This window comes from Convolutriloba macropyga, chromosome 3 (genome assembly GCF_964194025.1).
Source record: "Convolutriloba macropyga chromosome 3, txConMacr16.3, whole genome shotgun sequence".
In the NCBI taxonomy this organism is placed as follows: Eukaryota; Metazoa; Xenacoelomorpha; order Acoela; family Convolutidae; genus Convolutriloba; species Convolutriloba macropyga.
The window spans coordinates 4,806,159-4,833,121 of record NC_134470.1 but is presented as its reverse complement, the minus strand read 5'-3'; the positions used below and the strand labels follow the sequence as shown (position 1 = coordinate 4,833,121).

Sequence of the window (26,963 nt, the reverse complement as noted above, 5' to 3'; positions counted from 1 at the left end):
CAGGTGATTACACTTCGGGTATTCATCTGAAATTTTTCATTTGAAAAATTATGGTTTCGTTCTTCGTTTAGATTCCAATATAGGTTTCGCTGGCTAGAAAATCAAGTTTCACATCCTAATTGGATATTCACAAAAGTTTACGTCAGTGTAGTCCTAGGACAACCTAGGGTGACACTGAGTGAGTTGGCAACACCCCCCCCCCCCCATCTCCCCCCCTCCGGCGTTTGCTATAATAACTATACGCAAGATATGATAAACTAGATTTTTATTAGCTTTCGGTTAAATTTGGAGGTGTATTTTTTTTAAAATCGATTTTGGTTAAATTGCAGCCTAAGGTGAGTTAGCAAACACACCCACCCCCCCCCCCCCCCCCACGGGGTGTTAGCTTCAATAACTATATTTAAGATATGATATATTAGACTAGACTGACCTCATCTTGTTATTATTTGTGTTCAAGCAGTTTGCTTTGAGTGCCGTGGGGCTGGTGGTAACATCAAAGTGGACCACGACACATTACAATTCACACTTCCCGACACAATAGATGAGAATGGTGTCAAATGTTCGAAATTCAGGTACTTTTTCACATATATTAAAAGGCGAAATGAGTAAGCAGAAACAATTAAACAAACGGCGAACGCAAAGGAAGCCGTAGTAAAAGTAAGCCGACAGAAAAGCAAGCCGAAAGTTATGTAATAGTTATGTAATCTATCAGAAATAATACATTGTTAACCATTACAATCAACATTGCGATTGTAGAGCATATTGTATTCCAGTGCACCAAAGAAACCGAAATACGTCAAAGTTTAGAAATCTAGTGGGCACGGGCCTCAGTGGACCGCTGTCCATGGCCATGCCTCTCATCCGCTGTGGGATATAATCCGGAAACCGCGGGCCGGTTATCGCGGCAAAGCCGCAACGCCAGAGGCAACTTTAAATACGGATATACCAAAATGTTTCGGCTTACTTTAGCTTATTTTCAAAATTCAGCTAGATTGCCTATCGGCTTACTTGACCACCACCTAAACAAACGTACTTTTGTTCCTATCAAATCATTACATTTTTGGCATTCTCTAGTCAGAAAAATGACTAATCATCAGGCTATTATATTTTTGGTTAGCCCAAGACGACGGTGTCTGCACCAGTAGGGTAAACAGAAAAAAAAATCATTGCTGGAAAAAGAATTTAGCAATATATATTTATTGAAAGAAGAGTTTGAAAGAAACACAAGAAATCCATTGTTGTTCCTATTTCACTAATATTTTCATGGCATACTAACGTTTAATCGCCCAAAAAGCCATACGTTTTGTATAGCGTTATATAAAATTTATGTACTGCTACAAGTTCTGTGGTCATAGAAGGCAGCTGGTCGAAAAATGTATCGATTATATGTTTTTCTGACTTAGCATTACATTATAGCTTTTAAAAAGTGCGTTTCTGAATTTCCTTTGTGCAATTTATCTGCCAAAATATAGGTACGCAGATCAGGATGTTGCAAAGAATTTGTATTGAAAAAATGTCACAAAAATAAAAATTGAATTAAAAATTCCCGAAACCAAAACTTTAGTTGTTCTCTCAATCTCCTAAAAAATAGAAAAATGAAAGATTTTTCCTTTTAATTTTAAATTTTCACTAAATGAATGTTTGCAAAAGTCCACACAAAAAACTTACCAAAAAAAGGTGTAAATTTAGTCTCAATCGAGTCAAAAAGCTACTTTTGTTCCCAAATTTTTGTCAAATTTTAATACATCTGATTGCTCAATAGCTTACAATAAGTCGCAATAAGTCGGATGCAAAATAATTTTGGTCTTAATAGCTTCTTTTGTATATCTTTGAAAATCGAGAAGCGTCAAAAATTATTGAGATGAGTGTTTTCTTCACAATTGTTTATTATTGAGCGGTCAATTTTGCCAGACATTATTTTTGGAAAGTCATAATATAAAGAAGTATTGTTAAAAAATTTTGGCTATTAATACCTGAAAACTCAATTATTGAATCAATCTTTAATTGCAGTGCCTAATAACAATAATTTTCATATTTTTTTTCCGTATTAAGCAGCAATCGTACAGTATCAACAATCCGAAAAACCCTTTACAAGCTTTCAAAGAAGTTTCTCAGTTAGTAACAAGTAATTCGTTGTCCAATGTTTCCCATACTATTTTTAGAGCCTCCTATTCATAAGGACTGTCAAACAGTGAGTTGTTTTTTGTTTGGCGCCTTGGGTTAATGTTTGGGGTTTAATATATGTAAAACGAAATTTTGTTAAATGTCCATCTCTTTGTGCCTTTGTGCCATCCCATGTGCTGTATATTAAATGTGTTTTTGTTTATTTTTGGTTTTGTGATTTCTTTAATATTCTTGGTCTATCGGGGGTTTTCAGAATTTAGCTATATCATGTCTTGACAAAAAGAGCCTCCATTTTTGCTTATTCTGCAAGAAAAATAGCCAAACTGTTTTTCCTCATGTTTTAAGAAGCTTATCAGGTCTCACGCAAAAACCAAGACCCTTTAAATGCATCCCTTTTTTATATGGATAAGTATTAACAAAAAAACTTCCATTTTATGGATAACTTTCAGTCATAGACTTCCATTTATGGAAAAGTTTTAGTCATAGAACTTTCATTTATGGCAAAGTTGTAGTTTTACCAATTTTTTAAACTCTTTTGATTTATGAAGTCAGCTGTTCATAATATAAAAGTTCTATGATTAAAACTTTATTTCTCTACTTCCTCTCATTTGTTTCGATCCATAGAGAGAAATGATCAAAAAACTCTACCCAAATATACTATTCTCGATCGAAAAATATGTGTAAAATGGTGATCTTGTTTCAGCCAATTCTACTGTTTGAATGGATACTTTATCAATTCGAAGAAACCTTTCAGAAATATCCAGCCTTCGGACCTGCGAATGGTGAAAGCCGTACTTAAAACCGAAAATTTTTGGGACAAAATAAACTGGTTTGACTTTCGAGAAAAATCAAGTTAGTAAAAACCTAATTTACTTCGATGAGAAAATAGCACTGTTGCCTTTCCAATTGTAGTTCGTTCATGCGTTTCTATTTAGACAGTTGTTGTGAGGCACAATTGATGCAATATGAGATGTATGCACGAAAATCAGTTTCGCCTTACATGTACTTTGAGAAACTGACCAACTTCAACTGTTCTGAAAAAAGTTTGAATAGAGTCAAGGTGAGTGATCAGTTAACTTCTCTTACTTCCCTTTTACCGGGGGGGGGGGGGGGGGTATTTTGGCGTTAAACGTCAAATTGTACAATATGCTCGAGTAAATTTATCACCAGATATGGTATATTATGCTCAAAAAATTTTAACCGAATATAGGTCACGAGTTTCTACGATCGCTTTAAGTGAAATAGTCTAATCGATAAATAAGTTCATAAAAGTTGCATCACTAAATACGATTAATGATCATAATAAAAATGAAGATAAGCACTTAACCATGTCTTGGCTTGGCTCTTAACAAGATTTGAAAATAAGAATTGAGGCTAAAAACCAAGGAAAAGCAGCTTGAGTTAAGTAAAAAATACCAGCTTTACCTCAAACGCCCCCCTTTTTTCTGCTTTTGTGAGTGCAAATCAGTTGTAACCTTACACGAGTTATTTTCTCACTGCTGTTTTGAAGTTAAAACTTAATATTGGGTTGGAGAGAGTATAAAAGAAAATGTCAAAAAAATCTCACTTTCATGCATTGTTTTCTGCTCTGATTTCTCTTATAGCCGTGTTCCAATAATCATAAGGTTTATTCTTGCCAGAGTTTCTTTCCAGAAAATCTAATTAATGTTTATTTTTCATGCTTTTTTCTCTTTCCAAACGAGCTCGTGATAGTCAGTTTAAAAACCCATAAACGTACCCTTTTTATTTATGTTGGTTATTTCGGAACAGTTCTGTTTGGTTTTGGAAAAAAAACAGACACAAAAATCCGCTAACCTTTATGCAGGGAAAAATTGCAGAGAAATATAGGCCCGTAGAAATCAACCCCCATTGAAATAAATCATATAAATCGCTGCGTATTTTGCGTATTTAGCCGCGCCAAAGCAACGCATGGGAATTGACATGAGGCTTTTCACAATAAGTTTATGGTCACACTTTCTTTTAGTGTTTCACTTCGTGTTTCCGTTCTAGGGTTCCATAATTTGAAAAAAAAATAAAAGCGTTTTAATTAAACCGGATAAGTTATTAATTATTAAACCGAATAAGTTAATATTTTTTTCAAATTTTGACCCCTAGAACAAAAACACGAAATGAAACACTAAAAGAAAGTGTGACCATAAATTTGTTTTTGGTCGCAATAACTTATTCGGTTTTATTTTTTAGGGTTTTAATTATGCTGGAATGAAGAAAATGTGCGACTTTGAAAAAACAAATGATGGAAAATAATCATATTTTCTCTTTTTTAGATTATTCATATCATCACCTTCAACGTTTACGTAATTTAGGAACGGAACAAATACTCGATGTATGGGATTATGTTTCTTTGAATTTTGGAGTTATTTTTTGAATGAATCGCATAAAAATGTGATTCAAGGCCTCCATTTAACATGGTGCCCAACCGCGAGGGGGGTTGGGGGGGGGGGGGGGGAGGAGCCACCTTTTCCCCTTGAAAAGCATGTTGCAGATTAGCTCCTCAATTCATAGTTTATAAAAGTGGTCATTAAAAAATGAAGTTAGAGCAGCGAAAAATCATCTTTACTTAGATGAAAAATAGAAGTAATTAATGAATTATTGTTCCGACCCCTCTTGAGGGGGGAGGAACTATATACTCAAATGGGTTTTTTTTTGTTTTGTCAATTTTGGCCGATCGAAATATTCATCGTAGAGAGATGAGACTGGTATCATTAGAAAGCTTATCCACCATAGAATATGGAATTAATAAGATTTTTTTGATTTTCGTTTTCTGCAGAGAGTTATCGAGGTTTAAACTTTCGAGAAAATAGAGTGAATTCCGTTGATTTTATTCACCTTTTTTCGGAATTTTTGACTCAAATTTCGCCAATTTTCCTAAAATTAAAAAAAAAATTTCAAGAAAATGTTGTTGAGTTTATTCTTAAAGAAAAAACATACTGTCTGCTATTTTTATTGACTTTTCTTGTTGCAAATTCCGGCTAAATATTTCACAAAACTCAGACTTTTTCATCAAAAACAGCACGAAATAAGTTTCTTTAGTCCACTCTGATTAAAATTGCAGGAAGTGCACACGCAAACACCACACAAACAATCTCTGTAGACTGAAAAGGGGCTAATTCTACTTCAAGTTTCGTTGAGAGTGCTCTGTAATTAAAAATTTGCCGTTTTTTGCTAACTTTATTCGTTCATTGTCAAAAACGCAGCATTTATTTTTGATTCTTTAACAAACAAAATATCTATATCTATGACATACGAAGAGTTAAGTATTCCTAATGGACAGTCAGTATTAGCAGGACTGGTTTTGGCACCGATCTTGGACCCTTAGAATCCAAAAATACTTCGGATTGTCATCAGTCGGTTTATTATATAAGAAATTCGATCTTTTTTATATTAATTAAATAGCAGAACATTTCAAATCAAAGCTCACTTGTGATAGGTCCTATTGGCTTCCTACTTAGCTCCAAATTATTTTATCTAGTTGATGGCCTGAAGGCTTATGGTCGTTTTGACTTTTAAAACATTTGATTTTTAAATAAAGAATGGCTTATTGAAATTTGCCTCAATTTTTGTCTTAATTTGGTCAACTTGTAGCTTAGTGTCAGAAAACAAAAAGTGCTCCCTCTTTCTACTGAATTCAAAATCAGTCTTTATTGCGGTGTTACGTCTGAAGTTGTAGTGTTATGGCTTTGATACTACTAGATTTCACAATTTTTTTTAAAATTTTTAGGTATTTGCCCATTTTTCATTTTTTTAGTTTTGTCAAAACATCACATTATCGACTGTTCATATATCAAATTACTCGCGTTCAAAATAACGCAAATATGATATTGTTTAAATCCTTAAAAAATAGATTCTGGTTCTTTACCGCTTCGACAATACTTTCTCGAAGAGTTTAATTGAATTTTTGAATTTTGTCTTTAACTGTCGTTTTTACTTTGTTTTTTGAGTCGTATTTAATTTCCTAATCAGTGACCCAGTTTGGTTGGCTTGTCATGGAGGACTGAATGAGCCGACGATCTGATATTAGAAGATAGATGAAGGCTTTCTGACTTTGAAAACAATTGTTCTCCAAATTGAAAAAAAAATTATTCAAACTTCGCAATTTTATTCCTTTTTTTGTCTGTTTATTACCTATTTTCGTTAATTAAAGGTTAAAGATGACATTATCTTTAATTAGGTGTCAAAAGAGATTGGCATCACAAAATCTAGCATTTTTAAAGAATTCGGTTTGACTTTACTGGTACCGACACGGGTTTTTCACAAAAAAAATTAAATTAGTTTTTGATTTTTGTCATATTGGACGTTCTTTTTGTAGACGTAATACATGTTCAGGATAATTGCGGTTCGCAATTGAGGTCCCAAAATACATTTCAAGGGAAGTTGTCAAAGGGGATTGGTGTCACAAAATCCAATGTTTTGAAAGAATTCGTATGTCTTTGGAAATAAATTTTTTTTCGAAAAAAAAACAAGTATTACATAACCTTGCATTTTTTCTTTTTTGTCTAATTATTACCTAGTTTCATTAATAAGGAGTCACATAATTAATTATCATTGCTCGACAAATTTGCAATCGAAGATATTTTGAGGGCCAAAGTATGGCTTTACAGCTTCAAAATCATTTTCTGTCAAGTTTTAATTGATTTTTGTTTGTTTTCTATTTGTTGTTCCTTTTGTAACTGCATGAAAAATTGAATACCGACAGTTCTTAATTCCCTTCTATAGAAGCATTGGTAATTGTAAACCTATGAGATATTTTAGTTGATGCCCAAAATTTTTCATTACTTTGAAATTAATTGTTTTTCTTAAAAATCCAGCGAATTTTCTAACTTTAAAGTTTCTGTTCTTCTTTGTCTAATGTCTAATTGTTACCCAGCCTCATTATGAACTGATGTATAATCATTTTTTCTGGTGAAGTACAAGTTATATTGTTTAGTTTCTGTTTTATTTGACGCTATTTTGACTTGGTTATTAAGTTTTGGTTTTTAAAACGGACATCAATTTTTTGATGTAATTAATGTTTGTTGTTGTTGTTTGATTTTGCCGTTCGTCTTCCATCGCTTTCTTAATATCGGCATATCTCATCAATCTAATGCATCATTTTTTACTCTACTTAGTTATTTGCTTTGTAGGCTATCTTTTCGTTCATGATCAACATATAGAGATAAAACATAAAACGCAAAATGAAATTGAAGTAGATTTCGGACGTTCTCAAAAAATCTAAAAGAATTTTGACGAGTCTTTTTGAATGACATGAGTGCAATTACAAAACGCATTCTACCAGTTTCAATACTGCTAGAGTCTGAAATAAATTGCATTTTTAAAGTTTTGAACGGCATAATTAATTGGGGTAATATTGATAATTATTATGGTCTAGTTGATACGGGAGTTTATGCCAGTAAATTACAAAGCAAAATCATTTCAAATGTAGGGAAGATAATGATAGTTCCCTTATAGGTCACTGGAAAACCTGCGAACTGACCGTTTTTGACTAAAACATGTTATGGAAAAAACGAAGATTTTATCTGAGATACGACCATTTGGCCATTTTTTAAAAGCAAAATGACCGCCTTTGTCAAACATTTTCAGGAAATGATCTCTGAATTCCCAGTAGTCTTGAAAAACTGTGGGTGGAATTGTCGACCAAAGTTTGCTTACGAAAAGAAATCACTAAATGACATTGCTCATTTGCCACTATTTATATGACAATATTTGTTATTTGCCACTCTCAACTAAAGAAACAATTTTTCAATTCTCCAATTCTATTTATATGAATACATCTACAGTTTAGCAATGTTCAGAAGAATTTTTTTCGTCACAAAATGATATTGCGAAATTGGAAAAAAATTGTCATTATAAATAAAAAAATTCCTGTTATGGCACGCATAGGAAAAACAATGGAAAATTACCGGCTGTTGAAATATCACAAGAAAGACGTTAAGAGTAACGCTAACTAAAAAAGAACTCAAACCTGGTGAGTTGATTGTACTAACCGGTTCGGTGATATTTTGTTTTAACTCTTTTGGATTATCCTTAGACTAAGATTCTGATCTTATTATTTCTAAGTCCCAATTCTTGAGTAAAAATGTTTGTGTTTAATAAGATGAATTTACTTGAAGATAAATAAATAGCAAAAGTGGAAAGAATATTTCAGGTTTACACACTAACTTCTGCGCGGAGGTTTTTCTGAGCGAATGATTGAAAAAGGCAGTATATAAAAGTGCGTACGTACAACACTACAAAGTGGGAGTAAAAAGGATAACTCATGTTTCTCATATTAACAGCACTGTATTAAATATGTAAATAGTGTGGGAGGAAATAGGAGAGAAATGTTACAACTCACCTCCTTCAAAGGAAAATATAAAAACTAAAAACTTACCAAAAGTATGTCATGCATAATAATTTCAAGGGCTAAATAGTACATATCAAAAAAATATGCTGAAATGCATATGAAAACGTAGAATCAGGAATATACGGACAAGTACAAGTAATACAAGATAAAAACAATGTTACTAGAGTTAATGACGAGTTATTATTGCTGGCTCTGCTTCTTCGCTTTCTGGTTTATCGGCCAGGGCAATCTATCATATTTATTTTCCCAGTTATAATTCTTTTCGAAACCATCCCCACTTGGGTCCCATATGGTAGACAAACGCTCTTTAACAGTTCCTTTGTAGACGTTGAAGATTGAACTTTCAAAATAAATTTCCGTATCGATCGCGGTTGCCAAGTCAAGTAATTCTGCCAAAGATGTTTGCAATTCCTTGTATTTTTCGTTGTCCAGATTTTGAATTAATTTCATTGCTTCAGCCCGTTTTACATCGCTGTCAACGGTTATTCGCTGAATATTTTTGAGATGTTGGCCAATTTTACGATTTTCTTCTGACTTTACGTTAGCTTTTCGATACAGTTGTTGATATTTTAGCTGCTGACTGTCAACTTTCTCTAAGTCTGCTTTTAGTTCAATAATCTCGTGGTAACACTGAGGATACTCGGCCTCGAAACTTGGTTTTGTTTTAACATTGTTTAATTGTGCTTTTTAGAGACTCATTTTCACGCTTAAGTTTTACTAGCTCAAGATTCTTTTCTTGCAATTGTTTGTCCGCAAGCACACAGTTTTGGATGGATAAGTCATACCTGGATTCCGTTTCGTTCCAGTTATGCTGTGCTCGATCGAGGGCTTTCTGTAAGTTGTCAATTTTCTTCTGCATAATGTCCTCATTATTTTGTTGCGTTGACAAATCCATGGACGATGTTGTAGGATTTGGAGGGAAAGCAGTTGAGCTAGAGGTACACGGCTGCGGATGTCGTAGGGGTTTTGACTTTACGTAAGTTGAGCTAGAGGTACACGGCTGCGGATTTCGTGGAGGTGTTGATTTTGCGATTTTTATTTGGTGTTGAATTTACGATTTGGGAAGGCGGTTAAATACTGGTACGGTACGTTTAGATAAATTTTGAGCGAGTTGAAATGCACGGTGTAGGTTTGCGTTCATGCGTTTCTCATCTTGATCCGACAAAAATTAAATTCGGGCAGTAGTTTAAGGTTTCCATTGTCTAGTTCAAATTTTCTAATCGCATTTGACGGTAAGATATGGCGCTTCGTATTTAACGTTTTGTTCTCGTACTCTCTATCAGCAGTCTTTTGCCAGATATTGGCCTCTGGTTTCAAAGAATTTTGAGGGAACTCAACAAATTGAGGATTAATAAAGTTTAGATGCTGTTCTCGTTCTTTTTGTATCTCGAGTCTCGATTTTTTGTTGGGAAATTGTCCTGCCTCTTTTGGGAGGTTGTCGAAAATTTTTCGTTTCTTCGACTTAGTTTCTTTGGCTTTTGCTGTCCACTTGTTAAAGTTGGTGGGAATGGCTGAAAGAGGGGTCTCCAATATTGGAGCTCTTATTGTATTAGCAGGAACAGTGCCCTGACTTGTTACTTGACCGGGATTGGCAGGTACCTTGTTCTGATTTGTTACTGGGTCAGAGTGACTTGCTGAAGATGCTGGTGCTACAGGATCCATGTCCTGGGGCTGCGTTCCAATAGGAGAATGTGAAGGATCCATGTCCTTAGAGAGAGTGTTGAAGAAATAGTGCACTGGGGAAGTCAAGTTTTTGTTTGCTTCATTGCTTGAACCTTGATCTTCGGGGGCTTTAGAGGTGCTATCAGAATCGCAAGTTGCAATAACGAGGTTGCCGGGAATTGAATTTAATTTAGGGATAACAACGCTAAATTCATCTGGCGTGACAATATCAGGAGCTGGAAAGAAGTCGTCAATGTCGAAGGTCGTATTGACATTTAGAGATGACATGGTAATGTTGATGAAGGAATAGTAAATAATCTTATTGAACACAAAACTCATGAATTGGAACTTTTACATATTTTCATCTTAGTTCATACTAAGTCCTAACAGTATTCGTATACCATTTTAGAATATTATCCTATGAATTTTATAATAGTTTTAAATGCACTACAAAATTTGTTTTGGAGTTTTAAGATTTAAGGAGGTGCTAAAGGCGCACTTGCACCCTTTTGATTTTGATTAGTAGGATAAATTTTTATCTCCATTTCTTCCGCATACTTCTCTTGATGTTCATTGGAGTTTAGCGGTCTGTTTTCAGGTATATAACCTGTTTTGTTTTCGTCAGCGTTCGCACCATGGCGATTGAAGATGGAAGTGAAAATGGACAGAACAAACAAATTGAAAACTGCTCCTAGCAGGATTTTGCTGAAGCCAACTGTTGCTCCCGTTAGTCTGTGTATTTCAAAGGCCTTAAGGAACACGACATAAATTTCCGTTATAAGTTTTAGGAAAAGGAAAACTGCAAATAAATACCAAGTTTTTCTAGGTAGTAAGCAACAGATCCAAAGCCTGACTTGAACTGCTGCGTGAAATAGTTTGCTGAAAAGAATGAGTCAGAATACATTCTATTATTTAAACTAAGCGCCTGGTCTAGCTTTCCGGATTCCATGATTCGGACATTGTTTCCATTTGTTAGTATTCGTCTAGTTAACTTTTTAAGAATGGTTGCAGAAGCAGAATTATGGATTACATTGTCCCAAAAGTCTTTTAATTGGGCAGGTGAGTAGAGACCTGACCGTTGTAGGTCGTATTCTTCTGGTTCAGTAGTTTGGCTAATCTCCGTTGGCTCAAAAATTGAAGGTGAATTTACTGGTTCCGGTGCCGGCGAGAGCTTATACCAAGAGGTAGCTACGTCAAGATCTAGTTGAAACATATTTAAGTATGTCCCTTGACATGGGATTTCATTTGCGAAGGGGAACGTTTGACGTGTAATTGGGTCAATAAAGTGAGTTTTCCCTTCATATTCAATTGGAATGCGGTCATAGCAGCTATCAAGGATTTTCAGAGGTCAAATAACTGTTGGGCATTGATACAGCCAAGCAACGCTACCATCAGTGTCAAGAAACATGGAACGATCTCCAATGAGCATGTAACCAGCTAAACGAGTATTCTGAAGAGCTAACATAAAAATAATTAAAAATTGTGTCCTCTCCAGTTCGCAGTCATTGCGTAAGAGAGTAAGCTCAGAATGGCGAAGCCGCTTAGCGTTATAAAACACTAAAAAGTTTAATTTGGCCTGAAGATGCAGCTCATAGTCAATTTTATCGGCACCAAATTGTTGCCATGGAGTTTCACCATATCGTGTGCCGTTCGGATGCCATCTATAATTTAAACTTGAATACTCGAGATTGTGAATCAATTGAAAGTCTGTAGGAGCCGGATGAAAAACTCTTAGGTTTTCTGGGGTGCCCAGAATCCAAATTGAAACCGTTGTGATATGTGACGAAGAGGTTAGCGAAGTTTGTTCTGTAAAGTTTTTCTGGCTTGCCACAAACTTGTTTCTTTTCGTTAAACACTCTGATTCTGATATCAAACTTGATAGGATTTGAGCTATCATTGTGCTCAGTGCTGTCACTAACCAAGAAGTATATAGGGTTTTGAAATTTCGGGGTATGCTTCAACATTTGAGCAGGTTGGGAGAACAATTGAGTGACCAGACAGTTTTCTGGTAGGATTTGATAGGATTTGAGCTATCATTGTGTTCAGTGCTGTCACTAACCAAGAAGTATATAGGGTTTTAAAATTTCGGGGTATGCTTCAACATTTGAGCAGGTTGGGAGAGCAATTGAGTGACCAGACAGTTTTCTGGAGCGTCCCAGACATAAACATGTGGATCTAATGTTGTAGTGAAGCAACCCTCTTCCTTTAGGATACATGGGAGTTTCTTGCTGAATGGGTCTCTGGCTTCTAGGGTTTAGAAGTCTACGGACAAAGTGATGTTTTGCATAAAATTTACGATGCTTAGGTGTTTTGCCTCACCAGAGTCGTCGCATTCATCTTTGTTTTCGCGTTTTGTCCCGGCATTTCCTCATGACTGGGTTTCGACATCATAGTCGACACTAGCTGTGAATGTTTTACCCCAGAAGGCGATTTTGATTTCTTTTGTTGCTATTGCTTGTCTACAATCATCTGCAGACAACACATAGTCGGTGGTAATCGATGATTGTTTATGAACAATGGATGAATGCGAAAACATTCCGCAGTGAAACCTGAGTGGTTGGATCTTTACTCTACACATTGTCGCATCTATCGAGGTGCGGAATGAACGCTGATACACATGAACGTAAGCGTCAGCTACTTTGACCTGTTCAGGTGAAATTGTGCAAGGAACGACTTGATTAAGGGAGTACATGCGATTTTTGCGCATTTGTTCGCAATCATAGTGAACAATTTTTAATGACTCGGACACATTGTCCTTTTCGTCTTGCTGTTGACTTTGCGTTTTATTTAAAGTAACGAGTGTAGAAAACAGAGTAAGTAAGAAAGTAATAGATAAGAAAAGGAATTGTGTTTTTAGAGAACAACTCATTTTGGCAAGATGAAATGTGGGACTGAGGAAGAAGTTTTTGAGCGTCTGTATTTATACTCCGAATGACGTCATCGAGTGAGACGGAACCTCATTGGTTCAGTTTTTTTCTGCACTCATTGGAGACTTTTTTAATGGATAATAATAATTATGTCGACCTATGGCACGAAGGCCTCGGCCACGTGATCTGCTACGAGCACGATCTGGTGACTGACTCGTGTGTCTAGTAGCAGCTGATCCTTCGTCTGGATCTTGATGAGAGCCAATTGGTCTCTGAACAGTGTGTGTCTCAGGAGTCGACTTACTTATCTCAGTAAGTGAGTTGTCTAACTCCAGATGTTGATTTTGCGTCCTAGGTGTAAGAATTGGTGGTGGTATTTCCACAGGTTCAAGTGTTTTGATGGAGCCATGGTTAGAATTTTATTCAGCTTTTTGCCTCTTTCGGCGCTGAAGTTTTGATAAAATGTTTAAGATTCATCATCTAAAGGGCAGTAATTTGAGATCAACTCAGGCAGCGTTTCCTCTTTTGGGTAATATTCAATCAGGTGATTCCTATGGACCAACCTTTTCACCGAATTGTCTTCATCCAAGTTGATTTCGTAGTTAACATTGGTGATTGGTTTAGTTCCAGTGAAAGGTCCCATGCGTAGAGCACTGAGTTTTTGACTCTTTGACCTATCTATTGTGTGATGCTCAAGAAGAACTTTTTGTCCTACTTGAAGGGGTTGACCTAGCTTGTGTCTGTTTCTGTAAAAATGTGATCGGTCTTGTGTGTTTATTGAGGCGAAATATGCGTTTGCATAGGTGTTTTTGAATTTATTTTCACGGTGAATTAAATTTGAAGATGATGGTTTAAGTAGAAGTGGATTTACTGCTTTGTTTTCGTGAAGGTTTCAGAATGCTGGTGAGAAGGCAATCCTTCACAAAATTGAACCGAACAATTTAGGTCTAGGTTTCTAGTAAGTCCCAACTTCCTTGACAATGGGATCCGTGGTTTTGACCAAAGACAATCTCGTACGGAGTTTGACCCGTTCCGTAATTAACGGATGTATTATGAGCAAACGCAAAATTTCCCACCAGTTCGGACCAATTTGTCCCCTGGTCAGAGATAAATTGCCTGAAGTATCGACCAAGATGCTTGTTTTGAATTTCTACTTTGCCATTTGTCCATGGCGAATAGGCTGTTCTGGGTGCATGTGTTATTCCCATTTCTTTCAGCCAATGTGTGAACTTGTGATTCATGAAGGCAGTTCCTCGGTCGTATACCAATTTTTGTGGTATTCCAAATGATGTAATGAACTGTTCAAGGGCTTTGATAGTATCTGATGCTGAGGTTGATTTAACCGCATAAACTTGTACGAAGAGAGAAAATGCATCCACAACAACAAGGCAATGCTTTTTGCCTTTGCTAGAAGGGTTGAGAAGACCCTTGTGATCTATATGCACCGTGTGCATTGGGAATGGGATGTCATCATTCCAATTTTCAAGGGGTGCTGGTTTTGTTGACTGGGTTTGTGCTTGTTTTTCTGACAAATAAGACAATCATTAACAAGCGCTTGGACCCATTTTTGCATTCCAGGCCAGTAAAAGCATCCTTTTAAAGTTAGTAGTGTCTTTTCTACACCCATATGACCAGCTAGGGTGTGACCATGTGCAAGGGCAAAAACAGTGAGGAATAAACTTCGGGGCAAACAGATTTTCTCTTCAAAGTCAGAAGACATACTGTTTGGTACGTTATACACCACCAGATTCGTATCTGGTTCAACGGTCAGGCTCTCGAACCTGTTATAGTAGGCCATCAGACCTTTTGAGTGCCTTAAAGGAACCGAGCGTTCCGGTTTTTTCCTTTTTCTATCCAAGTTCTTACTTCGCTCAATACAGCGTCATTGGCTTGCTCTTTAGCAATCAAGTCTGGATTTGGTGGTTTGATACTGTAGTCATCATCGGCTAAAGCTAAGTTTTTGTTAAGGTCAACAATGCTTGCAAAAACTCACTCTCAATTTCATTGACATTCGTTTTTCCCTGCACTGATTGAAGTTCCTTGACTTCATTTACAAAACTGGTTGTCAATTGGTGCGGTTAAGGTATGTTCATCATTTTCTCCTGTATCAGACTCAGAATCAGAAAGACTATTGCTCTCTTTGTCATTCTTGTCGATTTCGGAATAAACATGTGATGAATCAGATTCATTATCTGTTGAGCTGAAACTTAGTTTCCGTTGCTGATTTATATGCCTTCCTTGTTGGAAGCAAGGATTCAAATCGGTAATGGAGTGTAACCTATCTTTTCGGTACTCCTGTTGATCGGAGAGTTCCATTTTGTTTCCAAAAATAATTTGGCGAGTGGTATTATTTTGATGAGAAATTATAGGAAAGAAATCATTGGAAGACCGTGCTTCGGTATCATCGCGGTTGATGAAGTAATTGATTTCTTTTCCATTCTCTTCGAAAAATTTAATTTCCTTTGGGATGCGTTTATGTTTTAATTGCTGTTTTTTTATTTCCTTCAGAGACAAGTTTCGAATTAATATGTCGGGGAAAACCAGGTTCTTACCTGGGGTCCAGATAATTTTCAAATTCTGGAACTGAGTTATGATCAACTGATAACGGAAAAAGCGATGCGATAGTTTTCCACGTCTTGCCCAAAGATACAGGATTGGTTTTTGATCACAGTAGACATAAATGGGAAAGGGGGACCCGATAATCAAATGTTCATAAGTTTGTAAGGCCGAAACTATTTCACAGAGTTCTCGGGGCATGGTAGACATTTTTGTTCTGATTTGTTAAATATTCTTGAATTGAATGACACAATCCTTTTTCCTTCTGGGAACTCTTGAGCTAGGATACATCCTGTTCCCACACTCGAGGAGTCTACATGGATTTGGAAAGGATAACGTTCACGGGGGATAGCAAGAGTTGTATCCTCACTTATTCGGTCTTTCAAATCGTTGAATAAGGTTTCATGTTCTGCCGTCCACTCAAATGGTACATTATCTCGTGTTAATTCATGGAAGGGCTTTGAGTCTACATGCAAATTTTTAATACAACTGCTGTAGAATCCGAGACAACCTAACACACGCATAACATCTCTTTTGTTCTCTGGAGACTTCAAAGCTTTGAGGGCAGCTACTTTCTTCGCAACTGGTTGAATACCATCCTGCGAAACGACATGCCCTAGAAATTGTAGTTTTCTGCGAAAAAAATTTGTTTTCTCAGGTGCCGCTTTTAGTCCTGATGCCCTAAGTAGACGGCGGTACTCTTGAATGATGTCCATCAATTCTGGTTTAGTGTCAGCTTGCATTAACGTATCCTCAATGTAGGTTATCGCTTTCTTGCGTTTGATTACCGGAGCGAACTGTGTCGTCATGATTCTACTAAAGAAATTTGGCAGACAGCAGAGACCATAGAAGCCACGCTTGAAAGTGAATTGTTTAGATCCAATGACGAAGCTCGCAAGCTTTTGATTTTCATTGGTAAGGGGGACTTGGTTATATGCGGATAGAAGTTCACTAGTAGGGAAGTACTTGCCGTTAATCCTTGTTAACATAGTATTCAGAGGTTCAAGTGGCCAAGAGTAGAATGACAAATCTGTGATTGAATTTATGTACCGAGCATCAATTACAAGTTTGATAGTATCACCTTTCGGTAAAGTGATGATAGGGTTAATAAACATAAAACCCATCTCGATGTCAACTCCCATTTCACGAATAATGTCAGCTCTCTGGAGTTCTTCCAGTAGTGCTTCCAGTTTGCTCTGATAGTGCAAAGGGACTCTCGAAGCTCTTTGCTTCTTCAGTTCCGAGTTCTCTTTTAGCTTAACATGAAATTTCTGCTGAATTTTCCCGACATCATACTTATGATGCGAGTATACATCTTGATCGTTCACCAGAAGCCGAAAAAGGAGATGGAGCTCATCATCTGTTAGTTCGGTTTCACTAAAGTCAAACTTTTTCAAAAATTCTTGATCTTCAGGATGGAATTTCTTAAAGAATTTTGATGGTAACTCTCGTGGTCGATGGACTGTATTATTGATTTCTGCCTGTGGTCTGAGAGATTTGGACTCCGCAGAAAAATCAATGGCCAATTCGGTCTGTTCACAATCGAACATCTCCAAATCTTTGTCGTCATAGACAATTTGTGAGACCTTGCTCACTTCAAAATTTTCCTCGAATTGAGGATAATTGTCTCTGAGCTCGTCGACGAAAGCAATGTTGTTAGTGATTGGATAGATTGTGGAATTGTTTTGATTGCGATCTAAATCAAACACAGTATAACCAAGATTCTCAGACGGTAGAGTTATTTTATTTGAAATTGGATTGTTTAACATTATAGGTATCTGACTCTCTGGCGATCTGCAATAAACATTGAAAGTATAGACTCCGGCATCTCGAACACTCTTGTGTAATCTGAACATAGTTCCTGGAGGAAAAACTTTAAGAGACGTTTGAGGATAAATGGAAACAACTCTCGTGGAATTTGGCGCAATCGTTATGTTTTCGGACAGACTAAACCGTCTAACTTCACTGATAATGGGAAACTTCTTATCACTTTTTGGGCTCATTGCCACCCATTGTCCGGGATAGGCTTTCAAGGAAAGTGCAAGGTCGGAGAATTGAGCGTCTCATCAAATTGGGAAAGGAAATCAATTCCCAATATGTTATACTCTGAGCCTCCTGGGCCAAAAATCCAAACTTTATAGCGAATTGGGTACTTTCCCTCAAAATCGAAATTAGAGATGATATAATCAAAACCGAGGATGTCTAATTCGTCCCCATTTATACCACAGGTACGTACATTTGTTTTAACAAAGTTTAGATTTTTGAGGTTTTGCAAGTTCGATGTAAGTAGGGTAGTTTATCAAAGAGCAGGTTGCGCCGGTATCTACCAGAAACTGGACTTCTATGCCGTAATTTTTTTCTTTGTCTTGCAAGTCAAATTGAACTAGATCAATAAATAGCTGTTTATGTTGACCTTTTGAAGAACCAATTGCTTTCTCAGCTTTTCTTGGGTTGTTTAACGGAGATTTTGTTTTGATGTATTCGAATTTTGCATTTATTTCCTCTCGTTGGTCAAAGTGCACATTGGACCGTCTTGACCGGCCGTATTGTTGCGGAGACCTATGTCGAGAATCTTGCCGATCTCTGCTATGAGATCGAGATTGTGGCTGATTTCGCGGATAGGGGCTCTGTCGCCTGTTTTCTCGGTTGTCAGATCTGTGATTACTACCAGAATATCCACGATTATCATAATCGTTTTGTCTTCTTCTGGTGTCGCTGGAGGATCTTCCTCTGTTGCGATCTCTGTAATCAGTGTTTTGTGACCGCCGGTCATAGGGAGAGTTTTGCCTTCTGGAATCGTATCGAGAAGGTGAAGAGTTTCTGGATCTATTTGAGCTTTGATAGTTATTGCTCGATGATGGCTCTCGTGGCCGTCTGCTTGGATATTTGTCAGAGTACTTTTCTGAGTACTGAGGAGATCGGTGACTACGCTCTTGTGATTTTGTTAAGTTTATCACAATATTTAATTGTGTGGTTATTTTCTTAGCAATATTTGCAGAACCTGTTATTACTTTGTCTCATTCGAGGCTCGTTTGGGTTATAAGTGGCATTATTTTTGTTTGTTTGCAAAAATTCGGTCATCTTTTTGAGTTGTTCCTCAACGTTAGCCAATCGTGAGTCAGATGTTCCACTTTGGCCTCCAGTCATACTGGTACTCACGCTATAGCTGAGGTCTTTATTTATGACGTGGTCTTTTAGAGCTTGCCAGGTTATGGCGAGATTTTCAATTAAGTGTCGGTATGCATTTTGCTTAAGAGCAACTGGAGCAAGTTCACGCAGAAAGAAATCTTTGTTTTTCTGTGCGCGTTCGTCAGCTCCAAGATCTGACCAGCCCTTATCTACTGCACGTGTCACTCTGTATATGAATCACTTAATGGGCTCATTATCTTGTCTCTTGAGAGATTCAGCTTCAATTTGCTGGAGATACTTGTCTTTACCATCGGTGAAGCGGTCTATGAATTGTGTTCTTAGGTCGCTCCACGCAATTGCTGCGTTCAGACATCCAAACCAATCTTGAGCAGGACCGCGGAGCACTGAACCAAAAAGCTGTTTTCGCCTATGGTCAAACAGTTCTTGATCATCCGCATCGTCTGGTCTAAGACCTAGACTGAATCCAATCTTCCTCTCTATAAGATCAATTAAGGTTTGCGCGTCTTCGCTCAAATCTAGCCCTGTAAATTTCTCCAGAGCAATGTCTGGATATGCCACCGCTTGTGCCATGTCAAGAGTGACAGAGTTGTGGGCTTAATACTATTGAGGAGGAATTATAGGTACAATAAAAAATTAAGGATTGTTCAAAGGAAACTGTAAACATGTTCAACTAGTCTAAGACTGCGAAAGGACTTTCGACACCACAGAGAAATAATTAGGAGTTAAGTCAGGTGAGTCTTGTTCAACTATTTCAACTAGTACTGAGGAGATCGGTGACTACGCTCTTGTGATTTTTTAAAAGTTTATCACAATATTTAATTGTGTGGTTATTTTCTTTGCAATATTTGCAGAACCTGGTATTACTTTGTCTCATTCGAGGCTCGTTTGGGTTATAAGTGGCATTAATTTTGTTTGTTTGCAATAATTCGGTCATCTTTTTGAGTTGTTCCTCAACGTTAGCTAATCGTGATTCAGATGTTCCACTTTGGACTCCAGTCATACTGGTACTCAAGCTATAGCTGAGGTCCTTATTTATGACGTGGTCTTTTACAGCATGCCAGGTTATGGCGGGATTTGCAATTAAGTGTCGGTATGCATTTTGCTTAAGAGCAACTGGAGCAAGTCCACGCAGAAAGAAATCTTTGTATTTCTGAGCGCGTTCGTCAGCTCCAAGATCTGACCAGCCCTTATCTACTGCACGTGTCACTCTGTATATGAATCACTTAATGGGCTCATTATCTTGTCTCTTGAGAGATTCAGCTTCAATTTGCTGGAGATACTTGTCTTTACCATCGGTGAAGCGGTCTATGAATTGTGTTCTTAGGTCGCTCCACGCAATTGCTGCGTTCAGACATCCAAACCAATCTTGAGCAGGACCGCGGAGCACTGAACCAAAAAGCTGTTTTCGCCTATGGTCAAACAGTTCTTGATCATCCGCATCGTCTGGTCTAAGACCTAGACTGAATCCAATCTTCCTCTCTATAAGATCAATTAAGGTTTGCGCGTCTTCGCTCAAATCTAGCCCTGTAAATTTCTCCAGAGCAATGTCTGGATATGCCACCGCTTGTGCCATGTCAAGAGTGACAGAGTTGTGGGCTTAATACTATTGAGGAGGAATTATAGGTACAATAAAAAATTAAGGATTGTTCAAAGGAAACTGTAAACATGTTCAACTAGTCTAAGACTGCGAAAGGACTTTCGACACCACAGAGAAATAATTAGGAGTTAAGTCAGGTGAGTCTTGTTCAACTAGTTCAGGACTTCGAAAGAACAGACAAACCTAAATGTAGTTTAAAGTGATGTTAAACAGTTTAAAGTAAGATGTAAGACATGGTTAAAAGTTACAAGCAAGTTACTACAACGTTCAACTGGTTTAGAACTGTGAAAGAACGGAATAACTTGCGTTTAAAACTCACAAGCAGGTTAAGGTTAAAAGTTAAAGTTAAAATTAAAGTTAAGAGAAATTAAAGTTAAAAGCTAAAGTTACAAGCAAGTTACTACAACGTTCAGTTAGTTTAGAACTGCGAAAGAACGGAATAACTTGCGTTTAAATGTAAGTTAAATAAGTTAAGTTAAAGAGTTTAAGAATTTAAGTTAAGTTAACTTAAATTAAGTTAAGTTAGTTAAGTTAAATAAGGAAGGTTAAGCTGAAGAGTTAAGAAATAAAGTTTAAACAGAAGTGTTCAACTAGCCATAGGCTTCGAAAGAACACGTATTTTCGTTAATTTAAAGGTTCAGATGGAAAATTTAAAGGAACAGATTAAAAGTTTTTTAAGTTTTAAAGCGAAATTGGAATTAGACAGGAGAGACAACACGGAAACTGAAAATATATAACAATATGTTGTAAATTTAGTGATTGTGTTTTGGATTTCTGGTGAATTCGTCTTAGAATTCACTCTTTTGTCCGGGATTACTATATCAGTACAATCTTATGTACCTAAGTATTCGCCAAAATTTTAGTGCCTTTCGATTTTTTTGTTACTTTTTGTAACAACGGATTATATCCTTTGTTGCACTTTTGTTGTTTTTAGTTGTGTTCATACACAACTTGTGTTTTGTGGTGATCATATCACCAGAGACAAGGTTTAATCGTATAAAACTTGCTCATTTGAGTCTAAGCTTTGTTTAGAAAACTTGAAATTCCGAACCGTCGTACAGTTCGTTTAATCGGTGCCTCACTGGTCGAACCAGTTGTACTAGCCGGTTCGGTGATAATTTGTTTTAACTCTTTTGGATTATCCTTAGACTAAGATTCTTATCTTATTATTACTAAGTTCCAATTCTTGAGTAAAAATGTTTGTGTTTAATAAGATGAATTTACTTGAAGATAAATGAATAGCAAAAGTGGAAGAAATATTTCAGGTTTACACAGTTACTTGTGCGCGAAGGTTATTCTGAGCGAATGATTGAAAAAGGCAGTATAAAAGTACGTACGTACAACACTACAAAGAAGTGGGAGTAAAAAGGATTACCCATGTTACTCATATTAACAGCACTGAATTAAATATGGAAATAGTGTGGGAGGAAATAGGAGATAAATGTTACATGGTTAATGAGCTAAAAAAATAAGGTGAAAATGAAAGGGCTGAAAATTTTATGTTTGAAACGAATGGACACCACATCATCCCTCATATTTTTGTGGTGTTTAGTCTGCAACCCGTTACTTGTTTCAGGCTCGGTTCAGTGAGGAGCTCTGTATGAATGTTATCACGTTAGTTGGATATGGTACTGGGAACATCAGAATTTCAGGAGACTACAAAAATAACACTGACTTCCTTCTGGTCCAAAGAATGCCACTTGAAAATTTTGCAAATGATTTGAGAGTATACAGAGTTGCGTCTCAAAATCTTGCAAAAGATTTCAATTTTAACTTCTTCAGAAATAACTTTATTTGCAAAGCTCAGCCCTGGATGTGCGAGAACAACTGAATGTCATTTTTAAATTCTTGGATTGTTCCAAAAACATATTTGATTCTATTTTTTGAAAGATTCAAATTATTTTCCCTCTTTAAATTTGATCCAGAAATTTTTTCGCAGTATTACTTTTTGTTCTCAGATGTATAACCCTATCAGAATTCAGGTAATTATACTTTAAATGTTTTGCCTTAATTCGCTGCTTATTTAAGAAAAAAAGCCGACGCTGTTTGGCCATGGCATGATATATTTCCAGCCAAATATATATATATATATATATATATATATATATATATATATATATATATATATATATATATATACTGGAAATTTGTAAGGAAAATCTTGGGATCTAACGATCATTTGGAAGCAATTTTCCGCTAATATTTTTAACTAATCTAAATGTAATGAAGCGCATTGGGTTAATTACACACACTAATTAAGGATCACAAAATTGTTTGCAATTACTTCTGTAAAGAGTTTCACCTAATTGAGAGAAGTTTTCTGGCAAAATTAAGCGCTAAAGAGAAGAACTTCACATATCACTTTAAAAAGTAAAAGACCAGAGAATGTACAGGAAAATAAAATATCTGGAAAAGATCTTTGTGCAAAATAATGGAAGCAAAAACTTTCTCTGTTTTGATACAAAAAAAAACAAAACAAACCAGAAATTTAATTTGAGGTTTTATTATCAGCTAGTGATAAATTATTTTCAATTTGTTCAACGATTGTTTGTTTTTCATGCTGCAGAAGATATTAGAAACGTTTTGTGTACAAAACTGGAGGAAACTTCAATTAAGTTGGTTCTAAAACTCGTACTCAAAACAAGAAAGCAAAACAGAAAGGAAAATGAAAAAAACACTGCACGTTGATTATCAATCGAAGACGAATTTCGCGAAAAATGAAACAGGTGTCGGTGGCCAGTAACGATTGTAATATTTAAACAGTTACAAGAAGAAACCTAAATTTTTTTTCAGATTATTTTAGTTTTTTTCTCAAAAAATTAGAGAAAAGCCTGTTTCAAAGGATTTTTCCATTGATTCAATTATAGATGCCAAAAGATATGGTATCTGGCTTTGCTTTGCGGGCAGCAAAGCGTCAACTTCTCATGAGAAGCGTGTTTTTTATATCACAGTCAAACTTGAATTAAACTACTCGAAAAAAATACTTATGTTGTTTTAGGCTCAAACTGTTTTTATGAAAATATTTATGTTAACTGGTTTGGGAAGCCGCTGAGACAAACCATAGTAGTTGTTCTTACCAAAACAAGCCCCTCATTCATTGGATTACCATAATTATAACAAAAACAAAGAAAGCGCTGGACGCAACAATTCTGAAGTTCGCTGTCACAATTTATCTCAATTCAATAATTAAAAGTACAATTAAATAATCATAAATGCCATGTTACACAGGCAATTACTAACAACGCTGTTATCCATTACTTTACTAATGTCTCTTTTTTCAATAACACTTAAAGTGTTTATAAACACCTTTAAGGTTCAATCAGTTATCTTTCTGCTTTTCCAATTTTTTTTTGAAGTTTCCAATTGAAATACTTCATTTGTTATTTGAGATTTGAAGTACACGCTAACTAAAAATCCATTTTTAAAAACTTTTATTTTATCATATTTATTTGATAGTTGTCAGATAGTAATACAGAAGTTAAAAGTCAATAATTTGTTTCTTTGACCAATTTCATCAAAAAAAATATTTGATTTTTTAAATGCCTCTTCCATACACTTCTCCTCAACTCTACTAAGAAAAGAGTGTTGTTTTTGACCTCTTTGAATTATCATTGTAGTTTATTATTGAACTGTGCTAGACAAAATCGAAAAGCACTTTTCAGATTTTTTAGATGAGGAATTTTAAGTTTTGCAGTCAATTTTTTTGTTTTGAAGTCCATATTTTGTTAAAACAATTATACGAAGTTTTTTTTCTGATTTAAAATCATTCGTTTCCTCTATTGCTGTTCATCTTCGATTTACAATTTTAATTCTCTGTTAAAATTTGAAAAAAATCAATTGTTTTGGCAATTGAAGTTTTGGCAGCAAACATTTGACTTAAAAATAGTGCAATCACGTTTTTTATATTGTCCCATAATTCTACGCTTTAATATATGATCTACCAACCTAGAAAAAATGGCATTTATAGGAATTTGCATCCTTCTTCGATTTTTGTTCCTGTGTAAACTTTTGAACAGATACGTTATAAACTCTTCTTTACAATAGGAGACATCAAATATGTTGATGTTTATAAGAACTAAAAAGGACAATGCATGCCCATTAAATCAGCTCTTCAAAACAATTGGACATATATAATTGATAAATTGAAAGATAGATATTGGTTATCAGCGTCCAGAAAAATATCTTACATTTAAACGTAAAAATTTTAAAAATGAGGGCGAAATTCACTAAAAAAACAATAAAGTAGGTTAAGCAGAAGTAAGAAAAATTAAAAACTGTTGCTCTAAAAACACCAGCACTTGGCATCTATGAATAATTCATAACATTATCTAAAATGGAGCAGTATAAACACATCTTTTGTTACATTTTGGCAATATTTCTCAAAAATCGCTAATATCATAATTGAATCATGCAATTTTAATAAACTAATCAATTTGGAATTTTCGGAATAAGGTAAATGTCAAGAATTCTTGACAAATTTTTACAAAAATTCTGAGCTCGACCAAAAACGAAAAAAAAATAGTCAGAGTTCATTGCATTTCAAATAACTACGTGAAATAAATCAATTGGCGAAAATCGGCCGATAAAGAAAATACCTAAACAGTTAGCAGTTTCTCCACCAGATACGGCTGTTGGAGCAAGTAAGAGGTTTTGCTGGCCTGTCGTGCTTTTTGATATATAGATTATTCACACTCATTTGTTTCAATTATTAAAAATATTTTGTTCAGTGTAAAACTTTGAAAAGATACGGCATATTCTCTTCTTTACAATGGGAGACATGAAATATGTTGGTGTTAATAAGAACTTAAAAGGAGAATGCGTGGCTATTAAATCAGCTCTTCAAAATAATAGGACTTAAGAAAGTTGATAAAATGATCTTACAATTAAACGTTAAAAAAATTTAAAATGAGGGCGAAATTCATTAAAAAAACAATAGAGTAGGTTAAGCAGAAGTAAGAAAAATTAAAAACTGTTGCTCTAAAAACACCAGCACTGGACGTCTATAAATAATCCAGAACTTTATCTAAATTGGAGCTGTATAAACACATCTTTGGCTAGATTTTGGTAATACTTCCCAAAAACCGTTAATATCGTAATTGAATCATGCAATTTTAATAAGTTAATCAAAAAGGAATTTTTGGAAAAAAATAAAATGTCAAGAATTCTTGACAAATTTTAATATGAATTCTGAGCTTGACCAAAAATGAAGAAAATCAGCCAGATTCATTCAATTTCGAATAACTTTGCAAAAAAATATCAATTCTACAAAGTCTCCAATATATTTTAACCTTAGTAAGGTTTCCGTTTATTTCACTCGATTTTTCTACGTGAAATAAATGAATCGGCGAAAATCGGCCAATAAAGGCCTACACAATTCGTAGTTTCTCCACGCGCTTACCTGTGTCGGAGTAAGTAAGAGGTTTTATTGGCCTGTTGCGCTATTTGTTATATAGATTATTCATATTCATTTGTTTTAGTTATTAAAAATGTTTTGTTTAGATGACCTCTAAATCTTGGTTATTTGCAGCACAGTTAAAAAATGTCATATTTTTTTCTTTTAGCAGTCACCTTTTAAAACTTAAAAATAAACTCTCGTAATTACAAACATTGTGGAGATTTTCAAATTGTGAATCAGCAACTTGATGAACATTATGTAACAAAAAAGTTTCAAGATGTTTTTTGCCTGCCCAGGTTCTTGTATTGAACATTGAACGTTATTTCTGAACAGCAACGTCAATATACTTGAGGTCATGTCAACAGGTTTTGAGGTTCTGCGGTTTCTGCTCTTTTGGGCCAGAATTTGACCAATTTTCACTCAGTTTGCTGCATATTACAGATCTTTGTTATATCTAGCAATTCAGACCGAGAAATGGTAATGAAGAAAACTGCGTCGAAGTTTCTCCATGTTGTCAAGTGGCCTATTTCTACAAAAAAAATGGCAAATATTCTTGATCCAGTGAGTCATACCCAGAATGAGTCCCGAAATCAGATGATCGGACAAAACAACAAATTTTTCACGTTTTCTCGACCTATTGTGTTGCTTACATTATCTTTCGCATTTCCCCGACTTATTTTGGACGTTTTCTCGGTTAATTTTTTAGATTTTGTGCCCTTTTTTGTGCGTTACTTGGACTTACCAACAATTGGATTTAATCTTCCGAAAGGTTTAATCCGGACTAAGATTTAGGTTTCGACTGCCGAGTGTAAAAAGTGACATCATCATAGCTCTGAATCAGTTAAAAACAGCGATTTCCTCGAATTTATGTAGATTTGACGTTTGGTTGGTTTGGGTTGTGTGACGAAATTTTTAATTTTTCAGCGCCTTCGCAAATTAAAAAATCAGAATCGAATCTGATAATTATTTTGTCGTTCAATTAGCTTAGTTAGGCACCCTTTTAAAGCTACGACCGAAATCAATCAGTATACTGTTTTTAGCAATATTTAGTATTTAGTTCCAAATTTCTCCTTCTAAGAAATTGTAGCAATAAAAGTATTCGTCTATACCAGAAGTGGAACCAGAAGTATTCGTCTATACCAGTTATTTGATAAAAAACAAACCTATTAATCAAATTTCGCCCCCGCGGCCATCAGAAACAGAATAATTCAAGTTGACAACCGACCGTGGACTGCTGGATGCATTACAGAT

The 26,963-nt window shown here is 35.6% G+C and overlaps 1 protein-coding gene across 2 annotated transcripts in view; it reads left to right on the top strand.

Moving 5' to 3' along the window:
- LOC142336796 (uncharacterized) overlaps positions 1–22,315 on the top strand; it is a 22,525-nt gene extending 210 nt beyond the window's left edge. Inside the window, exons 2-5 of one of the 2 annotated variants that reach the window (XM_075385720.1) lie at positions 461–572; positions 2,828–2,976; positions 3,060–3,184; positions 21,894–22,315. In XM_075385720.1, coding sequence (XP_075241835.1) covers positions 461–572; positions 2,828–2,976; positions 3,060–3,184; positions 21,894–22,148 — 641 coding nt within the window. In that variant the 3' untranslated portion in view covers positions 22,149–22,315. Of the gene's footprint in view, positions 1–457; positions 573–2,827; positions 2,977–3,059; positions 3,185–21,893 lie in introns of both variants that reach the window. The other variant, XM_075385719.1, reaches the window with a different exon arrangement.
- Positions 22,316–26,963: the final 4,648 nt, after the last annotated feature.